This window comes from Trematomus bernacchii, unplaced genomic scaffold, assembly GCF_902827165.1.
Source record: "Trematomus bernacchii unplaced genomic scaffold, fTreBer1.1, whole genome shotgun sequence".
NCBI lineage: Eukaryota > Metazoa > Chordata > Actinopteri > Perciformes > Nototheniidae > Trematomus > Trematomus bernacchii.
The window spans coordinates 13,924,667-13,937,469 of record NW_022987547.1 but is presented as its reverse complement, the minus strand read 5'-3'; the positions used below and the strand labels follow the sequence as shown (position 1 = coordinate 13,937,469).

Sequence of the window (12,803 nt, the reverse complement as noted above, 5' to 3'; positions counted from 1 at the left end):
TTTCATAAAACAGATTGACGCCACATGAAGAACTTGGCTAATGAACAAGTCTCATTGTGTGTGAGTGTTTATCATGTACAGAGCGTGTAATTAGTAAAGTCTGTTGAGAAGGCTGAATGTGATCGAGGAAGTAGGAAGTTACAATTCTTCCTAATGTTCTTCATTCCTCTCTCTACGCCAGGGTGAAGTTGGGATTCCTGGACAGCAAGGGGAGATCGGGTACAGAGGAGACAAGGTAGGTTGCTAAAGCAACATTTACCATGTTTGAATGTCATAAAAGTTCAACCACACACACTCTCCTGCATGCTGCATCCAAAACACACTTCAGGGTGTTACACAGCCTTTGTTTTTTTTTCAGTTTTTACCATCTTATTGTACACATATACAATTTCCGCATTTATTTGCACATTGGTCACCTGCAATCTCTTGCACTTTTTTATTTGTATTCATTTTCCTTCTAACACAACTTTTATTGATTTATTTTTATATACTGTATGTCATGTTGCATTGTTCAAGGAGCTTGGGACTTAAGATTTGAATTGCCAAAACTACTCTATAGTACGGTGGCCTACAGGTGCTAACGCTTACATTAGGCCAAAATGTGCTGCAGCTTAAACAAAAATTGTGAAACCCCTTCAAATGAAGAAACGAAAAAAGCTGAAAAAAGCTCAGAACACAACGGAAACCAAGGGACACTAAAAAGTGACGCACACAGCTGGGACCGGAGCGGTTTGTGACGTTCAGGATTATAAAGTTGGCCATTTCTTCTTTATTTGTATGGGTTATGAAACTGCAGTGATTCCCCCTAATTTAATTGTGTTTGGCCGTTGTAGCGCGTTTGCACCTGTCGGCCACCGTACTTGAGCTATTGTGAATATGACACTAAAGCCTTTGGATCTTAGTAATGCAAAAGTACAAACAAAACAATACAAACGGAAAAAAAAAATTGACATTTTATTATGCCATAGTTAATGTTATATGCATTAAATCTGTTTATTTACTTTTAGGTCTTATTAGCTTTCTTGTGTGTGACATGATATAAGATTGTGCTATATTGTTTGTGTGTGAAGGTTGGCTTGGTTCCTGACCATTTGTTCTCTAAAAGAAAATACTCTTTCCAAAAAGAATAAATACAGCATGCAATTTGTCTTCCAATCTTGACTAAAATAAAGCATGGAATCAAACAGATTTATGAACATTCATATTAAGTTTCTTTTTGAGAAGAAGAACATTCTTGTTTATCTACACGGTGATAAAATAGATGCTCTCTTTACCAAAGCCACTGTTCCTTTGCATAACGACTTAGCCAGATGTGTGCTGTGTAGTTTACGGAAATTCTTATGTAAACCTCCTCATTTTGTCTCTCTGTGTAAGCAGTCTCAGACATCTTAGCATCAGAGAGCAGAGATCCCAGGAGATAACAGGAATACTGAGCAGAGTTGTGCATGTGGAATGTTTTCTAATTCCCTGAGAAAGAAATCAGGGTTCTGAATTCTATCTGTAGTTTTTATTATGTGTTGTTTGTGTTTTACAGGGCATCCAGGGGGGTCCGGGGTTACCAGGGGTCCAAGGAAAACCAGGACCACAGGTGAGTTTTGGCTTGAATGAGTGGAAATACATGAAAAATGCATGGAGGGAATTCAATCGTAAAATCGAATGATTTATTGGCCAACAATTAGATCCATTCTGGGATAGAGGGAATGGAGTATTCCGGTTCAGGTTATTTACTTGTACCTGTAGGTAGATGAAAGACAAGGTATCCATTGTGACATAGATAACAGGCAACTCTTTCAAATAACCCTAGGCTCCACCACATTGAAATACTGTGGTCACTTTTACATGAACAATCAAATAAATAAATGAACTCATTTGAATGAACAATATAATCTCCATGCTCACAGAAATGCCCACTAAAACATAGAAAATGTCTAAATAAAGTACAGCTAATATTTTTTCTATTCTCAAGTAGAAGTAGACACATTTTACAAAAAAAAGGATTATTTTTAGAATTAAAGACAACTTTTGTATTGTGTTTATTTTTAATAAGCAAATACAACTGTTAACTCCATAAACTGTATCCCTTTCTTTGCTTTTGTACGTTTTGGTGTAGATTTACTACTGTATGAATAAAGTCAATAAATACTAAAGTGTTTAACAAAATACAAATAAAAGGCTTCACTTTCAAGTGAGTGTTGTTATGTAAAGGATTTGGGGAATAAGAATTAGAGAACAAGACCTACAACATCGTATGTGTCCATCCATACAGTTAAGGTTAGCTTAGCTTAGCATAAAGACTGTAAACAAGGGGAAACAGTTAGCCTGGCTCTGTTCAAAGTGAACAAAACACACCTTCTAGCACCACTAAAGCTCTATAGGCTGTAGTCTTATAATGCACACATATGCAATACAGGGATTTAAGCAACTCTTATCAAATATACAATTATTCATTAAAGACATTACTCATGTTCTCTTCTGTTTTTGTCGCAGGGAAAGCTGGGAGAGGGAGGCCCTGCTGGAGCATCTGGACCTCCAGGCCCCGAGGTTTGTTTTTACATCCCTGCTTTAGATGTGTGAGTCTGTACAGGGAGACAATACAAAACTTATTGTATAATTGATCATGACAGGGTTTTCCTGGTGACATGGGACCACCGGGAGAGAACGGCCTTGAAGGACCAAAGGTGAGCATCAACTGGTGAAGGTTTTAAAACATAAAGCAGAACAAGAGCAAGAGACTGCAGTCATGATAGCAGCTCTGTGAAATGTTATGTTATATATATTTCATATATTTATTTCAGTCCGGACCAAAGTAGTGGACCAACTGTGACGGACACACTATTCTTGGTTAAAACATCTGTGTCATTACCACATTTACATTAAACATTAGCAATCATTGTCCTGCTTTTTCCCCTTCCAGGGAAAGCTGGGGCTCCGAGGTTTACCGGGGCCACGAGGAGTGCCTGGCTCGGAGGTAAGTCACCGCCCACATCACAACGACCCCAGAGCACCAAAGGACGTTAAAGTTTTTACGGCACCAGGCTCTTCTTTATGTCCCCAAACATAATTCATGCTAAGATCAATATCATCTGTTTCCAGGGAGACGAGGGCCCGATCGGACCACCGGGCCCAACAGGACTGGAGGTGAGTTAGAGGATATGTGAAGACCACCATCACTAGTGTAGTATTAGTGTAGTGTGTGTTTAGTGATAGTCTGTGTGTGCACCCCTGTCAGTTCAGTTATTATTCAGGCCAATCAAACCTATGTGCATCATTATGGTTTCATTCAGTATCCTTTGTTTAAATGCAAATAAGCTTTATTGGCATAATATATCAAAGACCTGTGTACAAAGTAGTGGTGAACATTTTTAAACATTGACAGATGATTAGCATAAATAAACACTGTGCAAATATCAATAATTGACCAACTACATATCATAAAAAGGCACTAAACAGCAATGAATGACATGAGCAGTGAGCTGCCTCACTCAGAAACACTCCGCAGAGCTTTTTCACTTACTGTGAGGTAACAAAAACAGATTTGGCTGCTAATGAATTCACTGTTCTCCCTACGTCTATACGGTACAATAGTTTCTGAGGATCAGGGATATGGATAATCTCTGGATTGTTTATTTTGTCAAAGGAAACCTCTCATGACTTAAATCCTTATAGTTCTCAAGTATTCATCTGTTCAAGCTTTATGTAGTACAATAAGTTAGAGGCTTCATTTAAAATAAAACAAAGTAAAACAATAATTAACAAAGAAATCTGAAATATTTAAGTGCAAATGACAGCTGAAAGAAATCTAAGGCAAATTAGCTCATTTATCAACTAAAAGAAGAAGAAATGAAAATAACAAGGAGAAAATAAAACAGATTGGATAAAAGGGAGAAAAGCGTACACCGGATTTTTGGAGCACAGTAAAGTAAAAAAAGTCAAAGAGAGGACAGGAAAGGGACAGAAATATCTCAGTCTGAGCTTCAGTTTGAATTTAAATCTGTTTGCATGCTCAACTAACCCACTTGCACTTCACAGAACAATGAAATCCCAGCATGCTGTGAGCAGCCTAGTCTGCAGTAAAAGCCAATCATTTAACTCTGCAGTGTGATAACAGCCCATATACAGCTTACTGTAAATCAGTCTCGGTCCCCTACAGTAAGCCGTATCATTTCATTATTTAATTGTAATTGTGCATCCCAGAGTTTGTTGTGTCACAGTGAGAGTTCATCTGGGTTTTATTTGAGGTCATAAAGGGTTGTTCCTGCAGATATGTATAGCTGGAGTTTTTATGGAGGTTCTTATTATGGCCTGCCTCCAGACGATCGTCCATTCACAGCGCAGGACCGTGTGCAATCCATATTCCCGTCCACCAGGGGGTGATAACTGCCATCACCATGTTTATAGGTGGCAAGATTGATAGCGGCCATAAAGTGCTGGGAGATTTGAATGGGTCACTGCAGAAATAAAAGCTTTGTTGACTGCATTTCTAATTTCTCGCTTCAATGAAGGGCACAGAAAACTGACCATTACAATTATAGACATGCTTTTAACTGTACTCTTCTAAATGTGTAATGTTTATTTATCCGTCTAGCTTTTATTTTTCTTACTCGCAGTCACTTTATACTCCCCCCCCCCCTGTTTCTAACCCACTCCCTCCTCCATCCCCATCTGAGGGGAAGTGGTGTATGACTCCTCCAGGAGCAGTGATTGATCTCTGGCCAGGTGCCTGATGCTACTCCTCCACCTCCAGCTGCCTTTTAGCTTCACTGCTTTGCTATCAATGACACCCCCTCTTGTATCTGTCTTTCTTTAACCATCTCCCTCATCGTTCCTTGTTGCTCCTCATCCATTTTGTCGTGGTGCATTTCTCTACGTTTTTTCTTTCTTGACATTTCAGAACTTTTCTTTAATTTAACTGCAGCCCTCTTAGATTCTCAGAAAATGTGATTTCAACCGTTCAACAATCAAAGCCAGCGGTAAAGAAGACCTTGCGATTGCAGCTCCAAAGCTTTCTAATAACCTTCCTCTTTTGATCAAATGTCCCTCCTCAATTGACACTTTGAAGACAAAACTTAAGAGTGATCTCACAAGGGTTATCATGTTTCTGTTTCAGATCTGGACACATGTTTTAATATTTGTTACATTTCTATCTTCTGTTTTTGTGTGGCCTTTGTTGTTGTTATTGTACTCGCTTTTTTGTGATGTTCACTTGTCTTATACTGCAATGATGTCGCTCAAAAAGACACAAACCAACCAGCAGGAGACTCAAATCAAATGACTACAAAGAGACACAAAGAGATTACAAACAGATACAGAGGCTACGAACAGTTGAGAAAAAGCTGCAAAGAGACTCAAAATGACAATGATTAGGCGCAAAGAAACCACAAATAGTGACAAAATAATCAAAAACAGACACAAATAAACTACGAAGAGAATTCAAATGGTGACAAAGAGTGAATGAAAGATGTAAAAAGTGACACCAAGACTATGAAGAGATGCAAAAAAGTTGCAAAGAAACACAAAGAGTATCGAACAAATCTGAAAAGGGGCAAAACAACCACACATACAGTAGTCACTTAATCAATTACAAAACCAGGCTAAACTATACGTCTATACATCTATGTAGGAAATAGGGCCTTAAATGTCTGTGCCAAGTCGGCCATTGTCTTATAATACACCCATGCTCAACTTAACATGAATACACTTCACATGAGTTTCTTTATTTGTTTGACATGGTCAGTCGTGATAAGAAGATCCTGGACAGCTCATATCAATGATCAGGTTACTCCAATAATGAACTTTTACTGCAGTGTGAGAGAAATACAGTGTTAGCCTGTACTGTCTTCTGATCGCTGCCAAACCTTTAAACTCAACTGGAATTGTTGAGTCACTCCGTCTCTTGGCGTCTCTGACTCGCAGTTATTGCTGCTGAAAAAAGCACTTATCCCCCCCTCTTAACCCCGGGAATTAGCGTCTGTGAAAGCGGAACTTCGTGGTCACTGAACACAAAGGTCCAGTCAGCATCACCTGAACCAGACGGTCCAGAGGGTCCTGTCCGATGTTCTGCAGCTGCACTCTGCCTCCCTGCTGCCTCCTCAAACTGTCCTCTCACAGGAAGCACATCCTTTATATGAACTGAGGATATATGATCAATGTCATGCATGAAGTGTTTTTCTCATTATGTACCCTTCTTCTTTGCCCGCTTTCAGGGTAGAATGGGCAGAAAAGGATTTCCTGGGAAGGTTGGGCCAGAGGGAGTCAAGGTGAGTAAAGTCAATGTGATTTTTACTCTTTTGACACAAAATGTTAACAGTATTGATTGAATTATTGCAAACAAATGCCTTGTTATATCTCTGCAGGGCGAAACCGGTATTACAGGGCTAGTCGGAGCCATGGGAGAACGAGTAAGAAATCAAACTGAGCGGCTTCCATTTTTTTCAAAATGTCAATCCAGTCACCCATCCAACTGTGTGTGTGTGTGTGTGTGTGTGTGTGTGTGTGTGTGTGTGTGTGTATGTGTGTGTGTGTGTGTGTGTGTGTGTGTGTGTGTGTGTGTGTGTGTGTGTGTGTGTGTGTGTGTGTGTGTGTGTGTGTGTGTGTGTGTGTGTGTGTGTGTGTGTGTGTGTGTGTGTGTGTGTGTGTGTGCGCGCGCGTGTGTGTGTGTGTGTGTGTGTGTGTGTGTGTGTGTGTGTGTGTGTGTTTCAGGGTCTGGTGGGTTTCATCGGACCTGTGGGAGAGGCAGGACTGGCAGGAGAGAAGGTAAAATAACTTTGCGTTTCCTTGTGAATTATTTCATTTAAGTCAAGACATGACAGACAACATATTTATTTTTCATGCACTGGTGAATTTGGGGATTAAAGAGTTTGGGTTTTCTTAAGGTGTTCTTTGGGACTTCTGGAAAGAGAAAAATACAAAAATACATATACATTTTTATTTTGCCAACATTATCTGTATGTGTTTGTAGATTTCTCCTAATCTTGCCAAAAGTTAGCATTAGTTTCAAGGTGACATCTATCATTTATAATGTTACTCTATTCACTTGAAGAGCCTTGCAACATTTTACAATGCATTTCTTTTAGAGGCTGTTTATTCTTAATTAGTTTTGTCCCATACTTTGAGCCAGAAATCTCCACTTCAGTAGAACTCACACACACCAGACTTTCCTGTTTCATCCATATCTATATTCTTTTTAGAGAGGAGTTGGCTCACATTTTTTCATGGCCAGAATTCCATACTCCTATTTTTAAAATAAGGCATTGAACCTGGTTTTATCCAATGTTTAGATTTCTGATCCAGAATTGTATGACATTTAGCACATATTTAATAAGAAAATTCTCATTTGCACTTTTAGACATACTATTTCAGAGAACCTGTATGGTGCCATCATGTAAAGACTGAGTGTGTACTTTGGTGTGTTTAGGGTGATCGAGGAGAGATGGGCCATCCTGGACCTGCTGGAGAAAAAGGATCACTGGTAAGACACAAAGAGCTAGAGTCATGAGAGAGTGGAGCTTGATAGCTTCGTTGATGAGTGTATACATTATTCTCTGGCTAAGGTGTCATTAAAAAAATCACAAGAAATGGTCATCTCAAACTAAACTGTGTGTGTTATTCCCATGGGAATAAAGTGATGTGGGATTTGGTCAATACAAAACAAAGTGTGTACATACAAGAATAAGCCAAAGTGGAAAGAAGACACATCACCTCATGCCTGGAGCAGGTTTTCTAACCTGTGGTTTTCAAGCACTCTGCGGGAGATCTTTACCTGGAAAAGTCTTAACATTGATTAAAACAAAAGAGAAAAACGTTTGAAAGGATAACGTCCTATCATTTATCTCCATGAAAATATTTAAAATCCACAGACACTGCTACATTATTGTTCTGTGAAACCAATGCCACTAGAATGTTTTGACCTTGAAACTTTACACAAAATCGGCATGGCTCATTAAACTGATAGTTCCCATTATAAAGAATGCTCAGTGCTGTCGCAGTTATTTACGTGATCTATGTTTGAATCTATGCAGTGCTTAGTAGTTTCTTTTGTGGGAATGTTGCCTGAAAAGTCCTTAAATTGGATGTTTACAAAGACGTAGAATCCCTGCATTTGCATTTTTAAGACTAAAGAAACAAAGAATGATGAGACCTTCAGTCTGCAGGGCATCGCAGTTTTCCTCGAGGTCTTGTCTTTCATGGGCTGTCACACACCGTGCTCTTTCAAAACCTTTATTTGGCCCTTTAAATGGCCCTGTCTTTGTCAGATGTTGACAGTCTCAGGTATACTGAATTCCCAACTGAAGTGAATTAACATGAAGTCATCAATCTCAGGAAACAGAGAAGTTTCCTACTGACTGACAGTTACATTTCTCTCAAGACGTAGCAAACTCAATACACATTGATCCTGCTCTCTGAGCTTAAAACAGAAACAGACCCCCTGGAAAAGTCTGCATCATGCCAAAACCAGCAGACATATTACATGCATTCACGATTTCTTTTCCTGTGGATGCATGAGATCAGAGCGGCCTGCTGTGCTATGGGTCTCCACTGTGGACAGATTGTTATTGCACTCAGCTGATCTGACTGAGAATACTCCCCATTACATAGTCAAGAGTGAGGTCCAATAAAAAGAAGAAAGAAAAGCAGCCCAAAGCGGAATGTTTTCAGATATAATATCATGTCCTCAGTCTGTTTTTCTCTTCTCCACACGGCTCCTATTGTTACAGTAGAGTTGCTCTCCAGGGTGCAGAGCTTTTCTGCAGCTGTGTGTTTGTGCTTTGTGCTTTGTGTGTGTGCGACTGAAATCCAATTTATTACCTTTCTATTTTTATTTTGACACTTAAATTTCATTGTTTTGTAATTTTGTCAAAAACAACAATACAGAACAGCAATATCATTGTTTGAGGCATTATGTCAATCAGAATATCCTCATAACAGACTTCCTGTTTTAGTGAAACAGGCAGGATTTCTACAGTGCCTCATCATTTGCATATCATTTTCCATTTTAGTCAAAGCATTCAATAAAAGGCAGATAAATGACATTTGAAACAGAAAGCATGACCGAGGCAAACCGACAAACATGTTCCTGATTCCAACAAATGCATTTTCCAATTTCTAACTTCAAATTTAAATGTATTATAACGTCACATTTGATGTTTGACAGAACAATAGTACCATTTGCATGATATTTTGTGTCAGTTGTAATGTGTGTGTGTGTGTGTGTGTGTGTGTGTGTTCCTATGATAGGGTCACCCAGGGACACCAGGGGGGAGCGGGCCAACCGGGCCACCAGGAAGACCAGTAAGTCACCACTCTTTAGCACATTTTCAAGATTCAAATGCAGCAACAGCGTAAAATAACTTCCAGCTTCCTTTACCAATGCAAGATATAATAGACTCTCCCTTAGAAATACAAATGAGACATAAAATAGAGCAATTCACATGGTGCATGCACAAAGAAACGGCTTTGCGATCCATGTGTGTGTGTTGTCAATTTGTGTAAAAGAGTAGAATATCTCCCAAAAAATGTATGGTGCCCTTATTTGCACAATTTTGCACTTTTACTCCATTATTATCTGCTTTATAATGTTTGTAAATTATCGACATTATTGAGCTGTTATCAACAATACATTTCTGTCCGGATTAGCAGAAGCATTGCGTAAAGTACAAGTTTAGCGTTTGAACAAAACTGTCTTTGACGATCTGTGGTATCTTTTTAGATGAACATTTTAGAAACATAAACATTTAAATGTAAAAAAAAGTGCCATAAAAAATATGCAATGTGCAATATATATATAATGGTACATTTTTTGCAAAATGTTGAACTTTTACCCCATTACTTTTTGCTTTGTAATGTTTGCAGATGATAGCGCATCAATGAGATGTACAGTTAACCACTTTTTAGTTTTGTCTGGATTAGCAAGCTGTTTTAGGGAAGAGTGTCAAACATGACTGGTTCAAACTCTAACATTTGAACAAAGCTGTCTTTGAGTGTCTCCAGAATGTTTCCGATGACAGTGTGTAGTGTTCTCAGTGGGGAGGGTCTCTCTGAGCGTTATGAGAGCTGGCAGCCTCCTGCTGAACCTGCATTACCCTGCTGTCAGTCAAAAGAGCAACACCTACAACCAATTAGAAGCTGCCCCCCCCACCCCCTCCCCTCGGTGTCCTTGCCACGTTCAGGTTTGACAGAGTGCGGGCTGAGCATGGGGGGGGGGGGGGGGGGGGGGGGAGGGGGCCACCAAAACAAACATAAATACGGGGCTGTGGGGGGGTGCAGCGGGGCGGGATTCCGGGGCCGGCTCTTTAATTGGTGTGAGTGACGGATCCAACAACAAACCCTGTAGTGTGTTCCCGAGGTCAGCCCGCCCCCCCCGGGTCAACAACCAGGGGGCTCTGTGCTCTGTCAGTGTGAACCTGAGTTTTATCTCTCCTTCCTCCCCCGACCCCCTTCCTCTCTTCCTCTCTTCATCCCCCCTTTTTCCTTTGTTCACCAGGGCTCTGCTGGATCAGGGGGGCCGGCCGGTACCAGAGGACCCAAAGGCTTACGGGTAAGTTTCACACCGCTGTGGGTCTCTGCAGTTTCACTGTTGACTGGGGTTCTGGAGGAAGTGTATCATAGTTCACCTTAAAGTGATGGTATGGATGTTTTTAAGGAGGGTCACATAAGAAAAGGTAAGGCAACATGGAGAAGACAAGATACGATCAAATATTTCTTTATTGATCCAAGTTGTGCAATTCAGGTGTTATATTGAACTAGCAACAGGAACATGATTAAAACAAGGAAAGGGACAGGTAAGAGATTAAGAGGAGAAATACAAATAAAGAATATAAGGTTATAATACCTAGTCAGTGTATAACCTACAGTACATTTTGGAAAAACGGACAAGAGTACCAACAGGAAGTCAACCAACTGCGGATGGTGGCAACAGCAAAATGTAGTTATCCACCTATAAGAGGAAGAGCCACCTAATTCATCTTCACCAGTATGAGTTCATACTACAGTATATTCAGAATATAATCATAGCTTGTCCTTGCCATAAGACAGTCCTTTCTGATGGGAAAGCTGTTATATAATGTATATCTTTTAGCTTGTACCACACCAGTCATTTTAGCTCGCTGAGCATGGAAGATGCTGGTCTATATAAAAATCTCTTTAGTTTTATTGTGTTATTGTGTGACTCGAGTGTTTTAAAGGGTTAGTTTGGATTCACTAAAGACACACAATTACACATACTGTACACACGAATCAATTGAGGCAGCAAATCCTGTTTTCTACCAGGAAGAATGTGTGTTTTTATCAATGGAGTCTGGTCATTTTGAAAAGAGCATAGATAAGTGCTTCAGTTCCTATTGAGAAATGCTGTCTGAAAAGGTATAGCAGTAATACTATTATAGAAAAAAAAGAATACACTTAAACTGATATTGATTGTATTTGCTCAAATATGCATCACAGCAGTAAATTGTCCTGCAGAGGAGTTACAACAGCAAACGTACCACACAGATCAAATGCTAGAGCATATAAATAGAGGCGAGCACACGTTAATAAAATAAAAACAGATAAACCACGGTAACAATTAAGTTGCCGTATTTAAAAAAAGTAAATGAACACCTTTATCCCAAAATGTATCACATCAATGATTGTCACTGTCACAGGCATGTTTCCTCTTAATAATGACCTCTGTGGTTTATTTCAAGTCAATCCCATGTAGGCTGTCTTGCTTCAATGAATACGCGCCTGTTTCTCCACACTGGACGCGTGCCTCCATCTATTGTAGGTAATACACTGACTATAGATCAAAATCTCACATAACCGGCTTTAAAACATCCAAGATATCCCTTCAAGAACATAGCATATACTTGGTAAAAGACTTGCTGTAATAAGAGCCATGTGCCACTGCTGTTGTTGAGTCGCTGGAAAAACTTGAGAGGGTGAACATAATGAAGTGATATGGAACTGCCTCTGAACTGAGGTCATGTGTGTTTAATGGACATGGGTGCTTGCAAAACACACTCTCGGGTTCACAGTCAAAGCACGAGTCTGTTTCATCCTTTTTCAAGTCAGCGCTCATTAACAGCAGGAAGAGCTCCAGCCATGATTTTATTCCACATAGATGGAACAATGACTACGAGTTGAAGGGCATGTAAAAAAGAGATCTGAAGCCTGTTCTGTCCATGACGTTCTAAATGTAGCTATTCTTGAAGTTGCTTTGAGGATAAATATGAGTGAACATGATTTATGGGGGGGATTAACAAAGCAAAGATTTAATTATTGGTTTCAAACTCATAAAACATCATTCATAAATACCATGGCAGCTTTCAGACCAGAATCAGCTTTGACAGAACAACTTGGTTTTGAAATGTTCCTAAATGTGCAGAACCTAGATGATGATGTGACTTTTACACCATATGATTGGGTTATTCACAGTAGTATCAGCCTGATTCAATTGCTCATTTAGCATTAGCATTACACTGAAAACACATTGTGCCTGTACCCTTAGTCACTGTATTTTCAGATAGATGATATGGTTACGTTGTGAAGTTAAAATCAGATGCTCAATTTATCGCAGAGTTGTCTACGGTGGCGGACAGGAACAAACGTGTTACAACGGCCAAAAAGTAAATGCTGCAAGATGCTCAAAACATAAAGAAAATGGGGACACTAAAAAGTGATGCACACAGCTGGGACCACATTTGTTTTTTTGGCCTTGTAGTTGGCAGTTCCAGGTATAACTAATCATATTAAATATGACTGCATTCCATGCAAATGAAACACAGGCACTCCTATCAGTTGTATTTATTACACCTGTGCTTTTCATG

At 39.6% G+C, this 12,803-nt stretch overlaps 1 protein-coding gene across 1 annotated transcript in view; it reads left to right on the top strand.

Moving 5' to 3' along the window:
• Positions 1-12,803, top strand: part of col27a1a (collagen, type XXVII, alpha 1a) — a 94,599-nt gene that overhangs the window by 61,449 nt on the left and 20,347 nt on the right. Inside the window, exons 17-28 of the mRNA XM_034123554.1 lie at positions 182-235; positions 1,535-1,588; positions 2,488-2,541; positions 2,625-2,678; positions 2,915-2,968; positions 3,094-3,138; positions 6,204-6,257; positions 6,354-6,398; positions 6,700-6,753; positions 7,415-7,468; positions 9,235-9,288; positions 10,481-10,534. Of these exons, the coding sequence (XP_033979445.1) occupies positions 182-235; positions 1,535-1,588; positions 2,488-2,541; positions 2,625-2,678; positions 2,915-2,968; positions 3,094-3,138; positions 6,204-6,257; positions 6,354-6,398; positions 6,700-6,753; positions 7,415-7,468; positions 9,235-9,288; positions 10,481-10,534 (630 nt within the window). The remainder of the gene's footprint in view (positions 1-181; positions 236-1,534; positions 1,589-2,487; positions 2,542-2,624; positions 2,679-2,914; positions 2,969-3,093; positions 3,139-6,203; positions 6,258-6,353; positions 6,399-6,699; positions 6,754-7,414; positions 7,469-9,234; positions 9,289-10,480; positions 10,535-12,803) is intronic.